General features: G+C 35.0%; 1 protein-coding gene across 2 annotated transcripts in view; it reads right to left on the reverse strand.

The window, feature by feature from the left end:
* Positions 1-1,400: 1,400 nt before the first annotated feature.
* Positions 1,401-19,954, reverse strand: part of LOC145668286 (alpha-mannosidase 2-like) — a 100,903-nt gene continuing 82,349 nt past the window's right edge. For both annotated transcript variants that reach the window (XM_081736007.1, XM_081736008.1), the window contains exons 19-21: positions 19,623-19,745; positions 13,772-14,056; positions 1,401-11,624 (exon numbers count right to left, since the gene is read on the reverse strand). In XM_081736007.1, the coding sequence (XP_081592133.1) occupies positions 11,475-11,624; positions 13,772-14,056; positions 19,623-19,745 (558 nt within the window). In that variant the 3' untranslated portion in view covers positions 1,401-11,474. The remainder of the gene's footprint in view (positions 11,625-13,771; positions 14,057-19,622; positions 19,746-19,954) is intronic.

The raw sequence follows: 19,954 nt of genomic DNA on the forward strand, positions 1-19,954 counted from the left end.
GACTTCGGCTCAATATAAATGAATTAACCTCTGTATAATGAACTTATTAGAAGTGTTTTGTTGAATGTTATTTATGAATTTTTCTAGTTAACTGTTCTTGTAGCATTAGTAGGGAACTATTTTTTAATTTTCGATGTAGTCTCCATGACATGCAATCAGTGCAAAGCGCAAGTTGCAGCGCTTCGGAAGTGTGTGAATACTTCGTGAGAAAAATGTATTTGCTTGTGACTCTAGCCCCTCTTGTACCACGGTTTCAATCTCTTCATCGTTTCAGAAATACTTGTTCGCATCATATCTTTGAGTGATCCGAAAAGATGAGTCAATGGCAGCGAGATCTGGAGAATAGAGTAGGTGTATGAGACGCTTAAAGACATCTTGAAGTATGGACGCCATTAAACAGATAGGATGAGAACAATCGTTGTCATTAAACAACAAAATACCTGAGGTCGTAAGTTCTCGTCGCTTACTCCTGATCGCAGGACAAAGTCGATTTTGGAGCAGATTTGAATACGAAGCACTAGTCACTGTTACTCTATTCTCTATGTGAAGTTCCAAAATTTCCCATTTTCCTTCCAGAAGAGAGTGAATATGGATTTTCTGCTGATGGTTCGGTGCGGATGGCGATGAGCTAATGTTCCATTTCTTGCTCGCTCTCTTTGTTTCAGGTTGCTTACAGTAGACCCTTGTTTCATTTCCTATAACAATTCTACTCAGAAATCCATTTCTTTTGACTAACAACGACGCAGAAATTCCTCGCGACATCACGACGGTTCATCAATTCAGCAGACAACTGACGTGGCATCCATCTCAAAGACACTTTATTGAACTGCAGAACGTTATGGACAATGGTGTGTCCTGAACCAATACTAATATCTAAAATGGAGGCTATTTCCTTCACAGTAAAACGCCTACTTTCCTTTACAAGCTCATTCACAGTGGCAAAGTTTTCCTTCCTCACCGCTCCGTATGCCGCCGGTCGCGGGATACCCTCCACCTAATTTACACCACTTTTGAACTTTTTACACTACTCGTCGACTTGCTGCAGAGACACACAAAAATCACCGTATTACACTTTCATCCTGCAGTGAAATTTAATTACTTATAAAATTTTCCCTGCTACGTATGTGAAATCGCTGCTCGAGCGCGGTGCATAATATTGCCCTGCCGCTCGTTCTTCTAACAATGATAATTTTTGTCAATTCACAAATCAATCGTACTTTTCAGAACTTATCGCATTTTTAACGTTTTTTTTTTTTTTATTTTATTTGAACGTACCTCGTTCTTGTTTTACCTAGGTTATTTGTCAACCTTCGAAATTTATATTTAAGAAAGGCAGCTCTCTTTTAAACGTGAACGAGTGCTAACTTCTCAATATAAGGACTTCAAAATGACTATTCACATTTGTTTCAACAAGATTTTATTCTAGTAATTAAATTTGATCCAATTACATAAAAGTATTGATTTCCCTTAGAAATACTTTCATTTACATGAACCACTGTTCCCTTTCTTAAGTACACACAACACACACGCTCACAAACATCCTTTTATAAAATATACAAACTTAATAATAATTTAACCCACGTGAAAATTCACAATTGACCCTATCCCGTTGTCAACAATCTAATGAATTGCACACAACAAAACAACTAATACCGTAATGCATATAATATTTTTACATCATGCGAATGATGGAGTATTTCATGATATGCACTGGGTGACAATTTGTAATACACTCACACGTTAAGTCACGCACACACAAATTACGTACACAAAGAATTTGTTGGAAAACTTAATCGGTGGTAGCACCTAATAAAAGCACAAGCTTTCTGTAATAAATATATTCTATTCACTGGTTATTTTGATCTCTCTCTCTTCTTACTGCTACTACTTTACATTACTTTTATATAATTAACTATTCTAAATTTTCGCAATGAATCTGTCTTTCTTCAAAATAGAATTTCATATCATCAACGAAACTGCACAAAAACAAACTTTTAGCATTTGTTCAGTAATTCTTATTATCAGATATCTTTATGTTCATAATTTATTTATGTAGAAATAGAATTACCTTCTATTTTTTACCGCCTAATCAAGAAAAAAGAAAAAGAATTAATATATAAGTAATAATAATAAATAGATTACAATGAGAGAGAGAGAGATTAGATTGACGGATATTATCGTGGAAATAAAGGCACTGAAATGGCAGGCCAAATATACTAGCACTAAAAAATATCGGAGGACAAGATTGGATATCAAGAGAAAAGAAGCGACGTAGATGATGTGACGAAATCAAGAAGCATTATGGAGTAACGTAATTTCGCTGAATGCTTCATCAGACAAGGAGGGTGGAAGAAAAGACAGAAGATTGCAACGTTACTAGGGCACATACGCTTTGCGTTTAAAAATGAAATGAAATGAAATCTTTCAGTTTTACATCCCACGATTATGCCTACAGGCTAAAGGAGGCGGTGATGATGTGAAATGAATGAAATGGTGGAATAAAGAAAATGGGAGGAAACGGGAGAACCCCGAAAAAAACCATGCACATGGTGTTTGTTCATCACGAAGTTCACTTGGTGCGAGCTGGGATCGAACCAGTGACCCTACGCACTAGACGTGAACGCTTTACCACGGAGCAATCGCGACTCCGCTTCGCGTTTGATTAAAAAAAAAAAAAAAAGAAAGAAAAAAAAGCGTTGTTTACTGTGCGTTAGAAAGCTAAGTGGTGCTTTGGATTTGTTAAATTCAAGTCTACGTAACCGTACAGAGAAAATTTTGGTAACCGTACGGACAGGAATTACCAAATTGTCATTATGTTGTTTGGAAGCAACTGGTTGTGTTGAGAAAGGTTGAAGCAGTGATCAAGAAACCAGTAAGTAAGGGAAAAGTGGAGGCTGTTTGGGAAGTTCATCAACGAAGTCCACGCAATTTTCGATTTGAGTCAAGTTTCAGCAGTTAAATTTATGAGACGTTGACTTACAGCTTAACGTGGGAACAGAACTCCATGAGCTTTCGTGGGGAATCAAACCCGAGTCTCCCACGCCAAAGGTCCATACGTTATCCGAAGAGCCAAACAAAGTTCGCGCAAATCAGTAAGAAGTTTAAGTAAACAACTTCAAATCCCGCAATCGACTGTACACGATGTTGCACATAAAAGGTTAATGTTCAGAGCCTAGAGCTTGTTCAAAAATTTCAGGGTAATGATGACAAATCTTATAAGAAAGGGTTTATTGTTGAAATCCTGTTACGTATTGATGAAGACAATGAATTCTTTACATGTGTAGTATTTTCTGACGAAGCCACCTTTTATATGTCAGATATAGCGCACAGCATAACTGCAGGATATGTGGTGAGGAAAATCTCCACGCGGTTGTGGAACATGAACATAACAGCCCCTAATTAAATGTGTTGACCCTAGATCTGTGATTGGCTTGCAGTTACAAAGTACCTGGAAATTACGAACCTGTAACCCGTATAACATGAATATCTGTTCCAACTACACGAGAGCCCGCCGTATTACGCTCGTAATGTGAAAAATTTTCTGAATAATTATATCCAAAACAATTACATGGAAGGGAAGGGCCTATTCACAGATCTTCGAAGTCGCTCGACTTGACCCCTGGATTCTTTTCTATGGGGGCATGTCAAGTCTCTTGCGTACTGTACACCGGTGTAACGGTCAGATATTCTACGGCAAAGAAACATTGCCTCATGTGAATCCGTAATACTTCAAAGGTTATGTTAACACCTTGACAGATATAGAGATCTTTCATAAAAGATATCTCAACACTTGTTCACCTGGAAAAACAACAGTGTATGACTTAGTAAAAAGATTTCGCGAAACAGGAAACGTTGCAAATAAGTCAAGAACGGGACGACCATCAATTTTCACACAAAACTTTCTTGTGGTCAAAAATTGCAGAACTCCCCAAGAAAGTCTTTGAGGCAGTTTCCACAAAAGGTAGGAAAATCTTTGTCATCTTGTCATAGGGATGCAAAATGTTTGAAGTTCGAAGCGCAGAGTGAGTGTAATTTAGGAGCTGTACCTGTTGGATTTGCAGAAACGCATAAATTATTGTCACTGATTCAACGAATTCACGCAGAACGACGTGGTCAACAAACTGAACAACACATTTTTCAGTGTGGAGATTATTCCATTTATACGGATACGTGAATAGTCAGAATATTCGGATATGCGGAAAATCCCCATATAGTACATGAAGTTTCCCTTCATTCTAAGAAAGTGGAAGTATGGTTCACAATTTCAAGAAGAATCAACATCGGTCCACTTTTTTTTTTCAACACGACTGTTGACTGAGAAGTGTATACTCAAATAATCATTCAATTTTTAGCTTTGCTTGAGGAAGACAAACGTTACTGTTGGTTTCAACAGCATGAAACTGAGCTATACATCAAATGAGTCAACGGAGGTGTTCAGACATTTCTTCGGGAATCAACTTATATTGAAAAACATGTGGTCTCCTCGCTCGCCAGACTTAAACCCTCCACACTTATATTTGGGGGCTATCTTAGGAACATAGCGCACAAAAACAACCCAGGACCAAAAGGAAAATATAGCCAGAGCAGTGAGCGACATCTTGGTCACAACACTGCACAAAGTGGCTTCCAGTATGTCTCGTGTTAACTTGTGCCTGGCAGTTGGTAAACATTTCCAACATCATCTCTAAATGTTAAACTTTGTTGTTCATCCTCATGTAAGAACAAACTGTAGTCACATGTAAATATTTTCATGTTACAATAATTGAAATGTGAAGAATTTATAATTGATTATTTTTTTTTTAATTGTAGTTCGGGAACTTTAGAAACGCACTGTACTTACGGACCCTAACAGAGCTGATATCTGGCCAACTGCTGTATTATTTGTCAATACTTACGAGCTGCACTCTTGGCCTAGAGCGGAAAGAAACGCACAGCACATATTTGTAGAAAATGCACTTGCCTTAACTATTATCGAGTAAAACATATTTTTCTGGTGCAATTTTCTTCCGAGGTATTATTTCTGCTTACAGTATCTTTTAATCGTTTATGTCATAATTTTCCTGTATTGAGATGTATACTTTCAAAATTACAAATGAAATGAAATGAAAACTTTCAGTTCAACGTCCCACGATTATGACTATTAGGCAAAGGGAGACGACGATGAAGGCAAGTGAACGATGATGGAAGAATTGGTGGAATGAGAAAGTGTGAGGAAACGGAAATGAAATGAAATCTTTGAGTTTTACGTCCCGCGGTTATGCCGGTTAGGCTAAAGGAGACGGTGTTGATGATTAATGAGTGAATTGGTGGAATGAAGAAAGTGGGAGGAAACGGGAGAACCCCGGGAAAACCCACGCACACGGTGTTTGTCCACCACAAAGTTCACTTGGCTGGGACGAGGAAACGGGAGTACCCCGAGAAAACCCACGAGTACGATGTTATTTCCAAAATTACATTTCTAATTGTCTATGTCTCAGAACAAAACTCTGATTTTTAACAATAATTATAAATGATCTTGGTAAGTTTCCTAATCAAATAATTTTATCTTTGGAACTGAATACAAAATTTATAAAGAACAATGAAACTTCATGCTACCTCACGCAGAAACCTACTTCTGAACATTTAAATATCATTGCCATATACAAATCTAGTATGACCAAATAATTTAACTGCCATATACAAATCTAGCATGACCAAATAATTTAACTGCCATATACAAATCTAGCATGACCAAATAATTTATATCATGTTACATACTTGTAGTTTATATTTCCCCGCCACTCCACTGGAGTGAGAGAAGAAAAAAATTAAGTTACAATTATTTAACACAAAGGTAAACAATTTCATAGTAATGGTACGCGTTCAACTATATACATTAGGTGTCCAATTTTCATTGCTTATACTTTACGAACCAATAAATGAATAGTAGTAGAAGTGCGTTGCAACAAAACAGGGTTGACAACTCAATATAAAGTTATTATTACTATACTTGGCATTACGCTAGCTTGTTACTATTCTAAATGGATGAAAACGATAAAATGGACATATTATGCATCGTTCCAATCAAACAGCATCCTAATGTCAACATCAAATAGGTTACAGTTCTATCGAAAGTAAAATTTTCTCAAACAACGGTTATACTGGAAGAATAGTTTCTCAACTATCATACAATATTATACATTATTCTCAAATGGTATTCGTGTTCTTGAATGTGCGCTTGACCCCGAGTTCAATTTCCCAACGGATGGCTTAGTATATTTAGTATTTAATCTAGCATATGGTTTTACTGAGTTGAAAGGTATCGAACTCTAAGCTTAAAAGCAGAAACAGCTGCGATGGAAACCGATGTCTTAATCACACATTATTCAATTGGCAAAACGACCAAGAGCCCTTTATGAGCTCTAGAGACATGAAGTTAATAAATAATAAGCTATTGACATTAAGTTTTCTCTGGTAACATACTAGTTCTATTTCTGAAATACAATGTTTTCCGAAATTTTATTCTCAGTATACTACCATTTTGGACAAAAATTCATGATTTCTTACATATTATATTTAATAACATAAACGTCACGAAAATTATGTTATTACTAGTGACTATTGAGCATAATATATGGACGATTAACTAATTAGTGGTTACTGTTTACAACAATTATAACTTTCTATGCTATTACGAAGAAAGACTAACCTATCAGCTTTTATTTATTTCACGGAACTTAAACATTTCCCTGAAACTCATCAAAACAATTCAATATTTATTTCAATTAGGAAAAATAAAATGCAAAAGTAAAGTCCGGAAACAAGAAGCAAATGAAACACTGATACGTTCACTTTCGAATTCAAGTAGAAAAGAAGAATATTAAAAGCAAAAGATATTATTTACAACAATATTGATAAGTTATTACTATTTGTAGGAATAAATTAATGTAAATTGTTTCATCTAAACTAACTTCCACAAAACATTTTTTCCCTCTACAATAGGTAATTTATATCTACACTTACTAGATTTTTCTTGTTTAATTTTGTAATAATAAGTTATTATTCTTTATTTTATTTATGTTATTCCTATCTGCATCTATCAAAATTCTTGCCTCATCTGTATTTTGTGTATGTAAAACATTTCTATGGTGAGAAACATTTGAGTTGCATAGTTATCCGAGGGTCCTCCCTCCCCCATCTGTATCTACGAGCTTCTCTGTACTGCCAGGAAGCTATCAAGTGAAGATCAAAACAACCACAACTTTTTACTGTGACTTCCTGCTGGTTTCAAATATTGCCAATTAGTTTCACTCTTATTATTAGCAGTGGTATTTGATTTTACATCTATTCGGAAATTCATTCAGCTGCTCATTTCTTCATTTTAGCTCGTACGAAGTATTACTACAAACATATGAGTAAGTTGCCGCTGTGGAGATTTTTAAGTTCGATGTAAAGGTTATGGGATGACAATATGACGGAGTATTTACAAAAGAACTATACAACATAAGCAGTATAACTGCTTTAAGTATAGTAACATAAGCAGTAATAGCTTCATAATTATTAACAGTGAAAATGGTGACAGTTCTAGCTTCAAAAATTCGAATAACCACAATTAATCTAATGTTTTAGAAAGATGAATAATTGATTAAGTTACATGAGAAAATTCAGAACGCCACAATTATGCTATCTTTTCTCTAACAAGCAATATTTACTATTTTGGAAATATCGTTAAACTAAAAGCACTAACATTTTTGTGCAGTACAGAAATCAGAAGACCAACTGAGGTTACACACCTTCAATGTTATCGACAAATTCATCTTTTTCCTCTCAATTAATATGCAACTCTATTGACATTTTCATACTTTTCTTTAAATTAATGTGTAATTTTTTGATTTATGGTTTTTAATACATTTAGTATACAGTGTAATTAATCTATATATGTAACAAGTGTTGCTGTCTTTTCTTGTTAAGTAAAATGCTAGAAGTTTCAACAGCACGGTTATTCCACAACAATCCAATCACATATTAAGATTTTATCTGTGCATTTAATTCCATCATAAAATAGCAGCAAACAACAACATGATTCTTTCTCTTTTGCTCAATATCATTTGTAAGATATTGCATAAAAGAAAAATTGAGCAGGCGTAGGTGAACAACTCTTACTCTCTCCTCGTAATCAGGAGGGTAGGGTCGAATTATTCTGTGATCGGAACTTTGATTTATACTCTAATTACATTTTCATCAAGTTATACTGTACTAGGACACTGAACGATACCTTTAAACCGACCAACTTCCTTCCTACCTTTATCATTACCATTATTATATTTCCAGTGTAAAATATTTTTAAAAGCCATATCTGAAGTCTTCTTGATATATCTTGGGTACTTGTGCAAAGGGTGTTAAGTCACAAAACTACATTTTTCAGTCACTTATAGATAAGTATCACTGGAAAGAGAAAAAAATTCTCTACGTGTGTGCATAGGAGGATAATTCAAACCTGTATCCAAGTTATGAACTTGTGTAATCTGAGGCATTGGAAGAAATCATCCGTATGCTTGAACTTTCAACTCAATGATTCCAAAAACGTTTTTGACTTATCACTCTTTGCACAGCCACCGGAGATATAAACACAGTAATTATCGCTGTTCTATTACATACCCTTAAAAAAGTGTAGGCCTACTACTCACTAGATTTTCAGATACAGATCTGAGTTAAAGAGTGCGAAGTAGAAACGAAGTCAAAGTACTTTCTTTACCATACCAGAAAACAAAATTAACACTCTTATGCCTGTTTATACGGCTAGTTTACCACGTTTTTGAAAGAAAAAGGAAGTACTCCAAATGCATATAATTTTCAAGTAACGTTATTGTTGATCTCTTATGTGTATTGAAGAGTTCCAACTACTATTACCTCAAATTCTATTGTTCTCCGTTTAAAGATACTTATTTTTCTTCCATTGAACTTTATACTACTGTAGACATCCTGAAGACTTCATTCTGTCAAGTCACCAGAGAGAAACATGCTATATATTCAATACATAGTCTATATATATGTTCTTTGTTATATTATATCTTCATATATTTCCATTGTTATATCTTTAGCCTAATTTTCATTCAGAAATATAAATGAGGATAGTTCAGCGAAAAACAAGAAAAAGTCATGTTGTTGTAAAATTAAAATTATGCTTTCATACAGAAGAGTAGTATCATCAGTAAAATTTATTCTATCACTGTTTCACGATTGAAGATACCACCAAATTAAAATATGTTCAATATCGAAAGAACTAAGAAAAAATCAGCAAAATCAATAATTTGATTTTTATAAAAACATTGTTCGCTCCTGTTATGCTGTATATTAGTCATAGTCAAATTTAGCATATAGCCCGCATAATAGAATTTTTCGCTGCCTTACTGAAAACATTTTCAGTAAGAAAAAGATTAACGGGGTTAAGCCTAACAGAAATTTATTAAACCTAACACATTAAAAAATATAATTTTACATATTGTAGCCTCTCAGGTTGTTTTCGCTATGTAAATATGTCCGTTCTTGGCATGAGAAGAATGAGGTTAATGCAAAGGAATTCAAAGATGTGAAATGTATAAAACCAAGACTACAGGGAAAACAGCTAGGTTGCCTAACACGCAATCACTATAATTCACTGTACATATGCGTACTTTCACTTATAATTTTTGCATAAAGTTAACACCTCCAATTCCCTATCGGGCCGATAATCGAAGAAAGGATTCGTACGCGATTAGATCTAGTGAAGATCTATGTACTGTACAAAATTTAGTGGCTCTAGGGGATTCCTTTTAATGCGCCAATTACATCTGACGACAGACACACACACGTCTTACGTATGTAAATTACACTTTCCCATAGTCCTTAATTACTAGGATTATAATGTCAAGAATGAGCGGTGAATTTAGGCCCCTAATGTAGGATGGATTATTGACTCTCCACACCGATTTAAAGATATAAAATCCACGATATCTTTCGTAAAACTGTAATTCTGATGTAATATTGCGCATATTGTTTGAGTTTTCACAACCATTCCCACGACTTGGATTTAAAGTTAATCGAGAACAAAAGAGTCAATATATTCCTCCTGGGATTTAAAAAATGCGTTCTGTGGTAACTTTTAAAGAACTGATTTGAATTTGACACAAATTATGTATATATTTATCAAGGTTTTCACATAAGTCACACTCCTTTGACTTTTAAAAAGAATCGTTCTAATGATAACTTTCGCGGAAAAAAAAATCGTGAAACTTTGTCAGAATTCTCAATTCTCTCTATTACTTGGAGCTGAAATGGGCCAAAAGGGAGGGAGTGAATTCTCCCTGATTTTAAATAAAATACTTTTACTGAGGATTTATTAAAAACGCACGTCTGTTTATAGAACATAGTGTGTGTTTTGTTTACTAGAGATTAGACTTTATTCGCATAATTTCGAGTTGAAAATAGGAAGTGGATAGGGGGTAGTGGCTCAGTAGTAGAGTGCTCATATCTGATGCATGGGGTCCCTGGTTCGATCCCAGCTCTTGCTAAATGAGTTTTGTGATACACAAACACCGTATGTGAGGCGTTTTCTAGGAATTCTCCCATTTTCGTCATTCCACCATTGTCATCCATCTAACCATCACCGTCTTCCTTACTAGCTTCAATCTATAATCATAGAACGTAAAACTAAACTAAACTAAAATAGAAATACCCTTTCCAAATATTCTTCTTTTGAAAATGCTATCAGTAATGCAGCAAATATTGGAATCCGTAAGGATTCTTTAATACATTCGGGACACAGCAAGACTGATACGTTTTTTGGCTTATAATAACGGTTGTTCAAATGGTATTTTAAGTGTAGTGAGGAGAATGCGTGAAAAATTAAACAAATATGAATCACATTCTACTTAAGTTGTAGAAAACTTAACTGAAATCGGACAGTTTCTTGAAAAATTACCAGGAAAACAAGATCTACTATTAGGTGTCAAATATTTTTAAACAAAATTTGAATGAGTATATTTGCATAATTAATTTCGAATGAATTGAACCCCGCATGATTCCCACCATTATTTCCACCAAGTCTTCTTGAAAACTTCACCAAAAGAGAAAAAAAGTCTTACCATAAGTTTAAAATGACTAAATTTATACTTTGTACCAAACAGGAACTTGCTCACCCATAAAAAACCTTAACAAAATAGAACTAACGTATTCCCCCTTCTATACATAATAATACAAGTAAATATACAAGTTTCACACAACTAATTTCATAATACATCTTCTTTGACAGATAAACAGAAGCCTGCCCGTTTACACAAAGAAAAACGTAAAACTCTTTGGCGCAAGTAAAATTTCTTTTACATATACACACATACAAAACCCAGAAACACACATAAGCATCTTCTCTTCTTCTGTGGCCCATTCTTCAGAAATGCAAACTATGTCAATATACGTATAGTATGTTCAGTTAACTGTAACATTTTTAACATTTGGTGTTATCTAAGAAGAATAACAGAACTAATTTCCATTGGTGGAATATGCAGTGGTGAACTCTTTTCCAATGTCTTATCTACATTTAGAAAAGAAAGCGTTGCATTTTTCATGGTGGTTTCAAAAAGAGTAGGAAACAGGTCACTGACAGTTACCTGAAAAGAAAATATTTTTAGTGTTGCATCTGATGTTTCTAAAGGCATTGTAAGTCTAAATTATATACATTATAAATGCCTCATATATATATACAATACACCTTATACATAGATTTACTCCTATAGAAGATTTACTCCATTGGCAAATACTACGAATTAAGTCAACATTACTTACAATAACTCATTTCTGAATATACTAGCAAATGATGCAAAGTGGGAGACATCTCCAATTTTCACAGGGTAAATTGTGGGTGCGCGGTTGATTCTAGCAAATGTAAACAGTATTAGCAGTATGTTAGGTGTATGGAGAGTAACAATGACTAAGGTAATAACACCTCTGCAAGGTACCACGAAGCATACGTAAGAGAGTGATTAAAATTATGCAGGACGTAAAAGTGACTAAAATTATGCAGGACTTCGTTACAGCAATGGGGAGTTCAGGACATTGTTTATGTCATTGTTTTTGGTTTGGTTTGTTTCTGTTCGTTGTTTTTGGACCACAGACGCTGAATAAGGATAGGTTTAACGTAAGGGTGCAAACCACATAAGCTCCCACCAGGAATCGAACCCTGATCTTTTGCGACGAAGATGTGAACGTTTACCATTTAGGCATGTAGAAGCTTTTATGTCATTGTTGAAGAAACGAAGATTAGTCTTTCTGTACCTGTCAATAACAATCGTACAGAATCACACAAAAATAGCAAAGTGATTCTGTCACGATGATTCATTCACAAAAGATAATGTGAATCAATCACAACAGAACTTGACTTCTATCATTGGGACACCTTGACGCCGAAAAACTTTTAGGTTCGTCGTATTTTACTATTTTTTGTACGAAATTTTCCAAGAATGAACTCCATATAACCACAAAAATGTACACATCTCTGAATTTCATACTTAGCGTTATATATGAAAAAAGTATTTTAGACAGAGTGATACAGGAATTGAAAGATACATTCCCAGGGTATAATAATATTGATGATTTTTCTAGCGATATTCATGACTATTCCTGAACTTGATGTTTTTCATTTCTAAAACAAATAAAAATATATACTCTTACGAAATACAACGTCACATAACAGCATAACTTTTTTAAAAACATTTTTTAAAAATGAGTTCTCTGCTCATTCTTAAGTTACTGTGCCTAAATTATACTTTGCATATTATATATTATTTCGGCAATTCTTAACACCTTTCTCGATAGCTTTGTGTAACTTAATGAAATTCTATTACTCTTCAGAATGTCACCTGTTTATTATTACTATTATTATTATATTAAAAATAAATCTTAACCATTTGTAGTCAAACCACTTTTCTTTTGATTTTTTTTCTTATTATTGTATACACTCTGTACCACAACTTACTTAGAAGACAAATGTAATGTGGAACTAGTTTGTAGGATTGTAGTAATCACTGAAAAGCACTAGTGTTACTGCTATAATCATAAACTTACAAAATTACGTACTTTGTACTTTTGTTTTTCTAAGATTTTGACCTCTGAAAAACACTAAATTAAGTTACTGCTAAAATTTTGAAACTCAATTTGTAGATCAAAATTAATTTCATTAATAAACTATGAACAATTCAATGGCCTAAGCTTCTGTTATTAAAATTCAAAAAAACGGCATTAAAAATCTTGAAATGTTTAGCAATGCTTTTCGCAATTATGTTATCATCTTATTTTTGGCACTTTAAAAAGTGTTTTTTGTTTTAAGGTTGTTTAATAGATATAAGACTCTTTTATATTCATATAAAACAATTCTGATAATTTTCAGACAATATTTTTAGTGAGACTGATCTCGCTGATTAAAATTTAAAGATTCAAATTGCCACTACTACAAAAATCATGCTGTAGCACTATATCAGTAAATATTACGTACTACTACTAGCACAAATATTTTCATATTATATTTTCCAGATAGATATGTATGGTAAGGAATTGTTTATTTTCTGCGTTTTTTCTCACGTAACCAATTTATTTATTGTTGTTTTAGAACTGTTTCTTTTTTCAGCAACAAGACTACATGGATGTAAAGCTTAACATAGGATCCTAACCAAGTGAGTTTCATTAGTAATGGGATCCCGATCTCCAGGATCATAACCTGCTGTTAGTGGTGATGGAGTAGTACAAGAAAAATAACATTTACCTTTCCATTGCTGAACTTTGAGCATGAATCTAACTGAGAATAACAACAGTCTCCTTCAAGTCTGTGAATTAAAAGCCCAGCGCCCTCTATAGGTGCATTTAAATATCGTAGATTAAGAAGATGAATATCACAGCCTGGTTCACTTTCTACTGGAGAGAACTCTACTTTTAATTCGGTCTCTGGATCTCCTACCCATATTAGACGGATTATTGGATACAATAACGAATTGAGAGCTGTGTGTGCTGGGAACGACAGAAAGCCACCAGGATGGTTAGGCGATGGTCCCTGTAAAAAAAAGAATCAACTTAAAATTCCCTTATTTACAGAATCATCAGAAACAACAAATACCCGGTTGTTCCATATGCAATGACCGTTTTAGTACATAGTTTGATTATATATTTTCAAAACATACATTTCTAAATAAAACCTATGTTTCATCTGTATCAATACACGTCTCCCATAACTATAAAATATTTTTATGCCACTTTCAAAGAACACCGTAGTCAGTAAATTCTTTAAAGACCGTTTAGACAGTTTCTTCATTGATAAAGCGTTTATTTACCAAAAAAGCATCCAAATGTTTAAAGAAATGGTAGTCAGTGTGGGACAAATTTGGTTAGTATGGTGGATAAACCAGAACCTTAAACTACAATTCTTCCATTTATTTAGGATCCACGTGGAACTTGTGGGCGTGCATTATCGTAGAAAATAATTACGCTTTTTCGGTTTCCAAAGTATAATTGACTCTGACAACAACAATTTTCGATGCATAATCTCAATTTATTGACAGTAATATTGTGTATCAATGGTTTCACCCACTCCTAGTTCACACACCTTGAGAGAAGTGACACATAAAAATGATTGAACACGACCAATATTAGTGCCAAATTCGTAGTTTCTGGGATTGCTGAGATGAATAGTGACACTCCAAATGCTATTTAAGTCAAAGTATAGCCTCCATCATTATCCCTGGACAGGGTTGCGAAACACACAGCTAAAAATAAAAAAAAAAAAAATAATAAAAAAAATTGGTTAACTCACTACTGATCATCCTCACCATTCAATCAACGATCTAACCTCATAAGAGACTCTATTCACTCTTTGCATACTGTCATTTGTTTTAGAGATTGAAGGTCTTCCAGCATGAGGATTGTGTTCCACTCGATCTCGGCCTTCTAACAAGGACTTGTGCCATCTGAATTCTTGTATCATGGATAGTAAATGTTCTCAATAAGTCCATTGTAACTCTTACATCACAGTAGCGGATTCCCCAAGTTTTACACAAAATTTGATGGCACAACATTGCTCAAACTTTTGCCGGTCCATTTTCGTTAGGACTAAAATTAAGAATTAGATTTCTGGGCTTTCGGCATTTATGGCCATGCCAGCCCGTAACGCATAAAGGATGGCATCCCTCAGCGATTACATGCTCAGGGAATTGAAAAGGAAGCGGCCTGGGACCATTATGTTAGTAACGCACCTCACCAACACAACTTCACTTCAGACACTCTCAACAATCGTGTAGTACACCGGAGAAAGTTCCAATATATACCGGGTCAACGGCAAAGATTCACTTAACAGCCGTGTGAAGGTAGAGGCAGCACTGTTGTCGGTTTGTGTATATCTCATTACTTTTCTAACATACTGCGTATATTTGTCGAGATGGATGCAAATCTATGGCTGATTATTTCTTCTCTTTATTTTTATTTGTTTTGGTTTTCTCTCCAACAGATCATTTCATCAATAAACTCAACGTACTCACTTTTGGTCCTTCGAATTCTTATAATTCGTTCAAAGAAGTATAATAAACGTTGGATTTTCACTGACAACTGTCAGCATTTTCAAGACTTAGGTATGGAATAGTATTTTGTACGGATAGGAGTATGGATATTAAAACTTTACACTCATATATATATGTATAAACTCGTTGCTCTACAGAGTGCACATTTTACACCTTCTTTCTTTTTTCTTCAGTCGTTGATGGCAACTATGAAGGTGTCGATGATGTTATTATAAGTTCTGTCCAGAATGTCGTATGCCTGTCTTCCTTCGAATGATCATTTTTTGCCGATGTTACGTTTTGACTCTACAAGAACAAAGAGAAAGCTTAACAGAATATAGAAGTTTTTTTTACCAACCCACTTGAGTCCGCATGTGTATATGAAATTCCATGTACATGCCAAGACATTTATTTAGGCGTGACAAAGAGGAACACACTCGCTAGGCTCAAAAAACATATTTAAGATGCCCAATATAACGATGTCCCAACATTGGATAAACCTACAAACAGAAGTCCGATGGAGTTACATTGGGTAATCTCGGTGGTCATTCCACGAAATTACATAGACGCAACAAACTGAACATCGAATTATTCTCGAACACCAGCTTCGTATCGGGATAAGGCTCCCATTCTGTTGAAAGTAACAGTTCAAAAAAATTACCGTTAGGGTGGTGTCGATGAATATGGAACTCCATTTGTCACACTACATCATTACCTTCACGTTATCTTTGGGTAGATTCTTCAAGTATGGCTAACTGTTAACCTGTAATTCTGTCGGTTTATCTCTCTGTTTACATAATGAAACCTGGCTTTATTGGTGATTGCGCAAAGGAGAGAGCCTGTTGATGCTAGACAGCCCAGATTTCCCGAGGTCAAGCAAGGTTTCTCGTAAATTTTTTGATACACTTGGATTTTAAACGTGGTACCACTTATTGGGATGAAAAATACGTACCGTGACTGAACGATATCACATCGCATCGCACCAAGACATGCTGACGAGTGTGAGGGACTTGTGGCAAAAGTTGCCAGGATTGTTGCTGCGTTTTCTTGTTTGTTGCTACTTTCAGTCCACTACTATTACAGCCTATCCGATACTTCCCTATTTCGTGACATTTGAATATCGCGTATGCCACAGTACTGTACACAATTGTAGTCTGTTTCGATGTCGGACATTTAGGTCTCCGACTAAGACCTTAGAGCTGCGTTCCTAGGATATTAGGATCAAGTCCATCTTCTCGGCTTTGGACACTGTTATCATCGGTTACTGCAACGAAGAACGAGTTTGTTAGGTTGTCGTATCCGGAACTCCTGCACACACGAAAAAATCTGATTACAAATCGATTTCTGAGCACTGCTAGTTTCGTACAATATGCAACATGGCCCCCTTTCCAACTTACAAGAAACTTGTTCTAATATGGCAACCGAGATCCGAGCCGACCATGAATGACAGACGCCCATACCCATGGAGTGGTAAGATTATTTAATTTTCTTTCACGTTTCGTAAGATGTTTAAAGATTTTTGACTCTAGACTCATCCATATTTTTTAACTGAAAGGTTTGTTTCTAATGCTACAATTCAGATTCTCCAATATCATACTTTTTCTTCTCAGTTACTTTTAGAATTCGCACTAGTGATGATGCAATGTCATCCATGTATCCTACAACTCTCACTCCTTGTCCTTGTTAATCCAGTACCATGACACATTGTTGAATTGTAAAATTCCATATGACCGGCCTAAATTTGACCCTTGTGAACACCCTTTTCTTGTTCTTTGTTAGTTGCTTACTATTCTATCCCGGTAATACATTTTACGATGTTATGTACGTGGTGCGCCCGATGTTTGTGAAAACAGCTATACGATATTAATATCTTGGAAAGCTGAAAAAATGAGGACTATGTCGTTCACCATGTTTTCGGGTTCGAAAAAAAAAAAAATGTTTTAATGAAGCATGAGTTGGTTAGTAATTAAATCAGCATCCATACATATGAAAGGTTTGATCAATAGAATTACGAAAGAATGTCAGCGGATAAATACTCGCTCTTATGAGAATCTCTCGTAAGAACAGGCACCAAAAAGGTAAATGTATGGGTTAAGGGTCACAAAATTCAAATTGTAGAGACAGTTCATCTTGACTGAATCTCAATAGATGTCACGTCATATCTTGATAGTGGGTTTAGTCTAATGTATTAAAGAAATGAGTAAGGAGTACAAAAAGCCTGCAGTTGAACTGCTGGGCTAAAATACGTTCGTTGGCAACGTCATCCTAATTTAATTATTAAAAACTTTAAGAAAAATTATGCAATATATAAGGAATGGAGAATTCTGAGTCATACTAAGCTATTGTAGAAATCATACTAAGTATTCTGGCTACATCTTATCCACGTTTACTGAGATTCTATTTTTGTTCTCATATAAATCTTATATAACAATTTCTAGTATAATTTCTTCTTTCTTGTTCTCACGACGGACGTTCATAAAGTAATAATTATTGTGAAGCAAGAATATAGTAACGTACACGAGTTTTGGTGAATGAATGTCTTTCCCTGCATAACCTCCCTTAAAATGACACACTTGTCTCATCGATGTATCTGATGGATACCGTTGTTGTAGAAGTCTTGTATCTATCTATCTAGAAAGTCATTCACAACAGAATATCACTGTCGTTATCAAAACGCCTCTTGCACAAGGGTTTCTTTAATTCTTTAAATAAGGAGAGGTCAGTTGGTATGAGGTATAGGAAATACGCAGAATAAAGAACAATTTCGAATCCCAAAGTGACTGCATGACTGGAACGGGTGGAGGCGTTGATGTGAAAGCTGCACTCCTTTAGTTAGTATTCCGCAACGTATCTTTTTCACTTCATTCATGGTAAGAAGTTCTGATAATATCGATCACTGATGCCGTCCTCTGCAGGCACAGTCACGTAACATCACACTGCGGCAGTCGGAGATAGTTCAGCACCACCTTTCCTCGCAGTGTTACGATCTTGAGCTTTCTGTGAGTTGGTGACACGTGATTCTTTCACTCTTGCTTTATGTGTTTGTCCCTGAATTATAATGATACACCCAGCACGTTCATAGTCATCAGTCTTTGAAAAAGTCCTAGTTGACACTTCAAAGCTGAAGTATTTTCGCTGCGGCCTCTTTTCTGTGTTGCATTTTGACAGACATCAGCAAACATGAGATTCACCACGTGGTAACCTTCATCCTGTGCAGCTCATTGTGAATTAGTTAAATACTACCTCTTGACTAATGTTCACCACCCTTACGATCTTTGAACAGTCTGTGAACGAGAAACACAATCTTCTTCATAATTCCGGATCCTTCAAGAGAAAAGACCACCTGCAGTTCCTTATCTTGCACACTTGTACTATACCAGAATCCACCACACCACCTTATCTTACCACCTTCCCTTATTATGGGAAATTTCTTCTTTTCTAGTTTATCGTGGATTTCTTTCGTATTTTTTCCATTTATAAACAAAAAGTGAATATCACCTTGAAGTTCACCTGGCTTCTTCACCGAGTGTGCCATCTTGCTTTCATAGCACTCCAATGGCGGGGTTCAACGAAACTACTATGCGCGGAATGTGTACCCCGCTTAAGGATCAGTCTCACTTATAAGAATACATTTTTGATACAAGTCTACAAATAAAATTAATTTTAAATTTATTTTACAAATGCCTCTTTCTATGTTCTTATTTAACATCCACCCACTTTCAGCACTAACGCTATATGAAACACAGACTTCGAATTTAACATAGGATTCTTTCTCCCAGCAAGGATCAAACTTGGGCTTTCCGCGTAAAAAGGAGAATGTTAACCGTTAAACACAGAGAACTCAATTTCAGTTTCACTTCATGTTTGACCATAGTCAATTCATTTACTTCCTGAAATGACCTTAAAGTAAAATTATTATATACTGTTCTATTCATCACAACTCTTCACTTTATCTATTGTTTTTTCATCTTAAGAAAGAACAGATTATTAAAAAATCTTAATAATTACGTATGTTTGTCGCCCATAGCCTAACAGCATACAGTAAATCTGTTTATTCTATATATTGTTTACCTTACAGTTAGCATCTCTTTTCTCAAGCAATAGCCTAAAGATACTACGAGTTGGGTAGTTATCCATAACACCTTGGCCCAAACCTCTGTTATCATCCTGGCTTAGTCTCCGATCCAACATAACCTAAAAAAGAATATTCACTAGTTACTGCTGCACTTTACCACAGAAAAAAAATCAATACCGGTAATTATTAAATAATAAAGAAAATCTTTTAATTTATACCAACGACATTTGGCAGTACACTTATAAAAATATTTCAGAAGCTTTGTTATTACACCTAAATAGTTGGTTTGGAGTACTGAGGCTACATGAGAGTGAATCTGCAGCTTAAC

This window comes from Thermobia domestica, chromosome 13, assembly GCF_964235325.1.
Source record: "Thermobia domestica chromosome 13, izTheDome1.hap1.1, whole genome shotgun sequence".
Lineage (NCBI taxonomy): Eukaryota > Metazoa > Arthropoda > Insecta > Zygentoma > Lepismatidae > Thermobia > Thermobia domestica.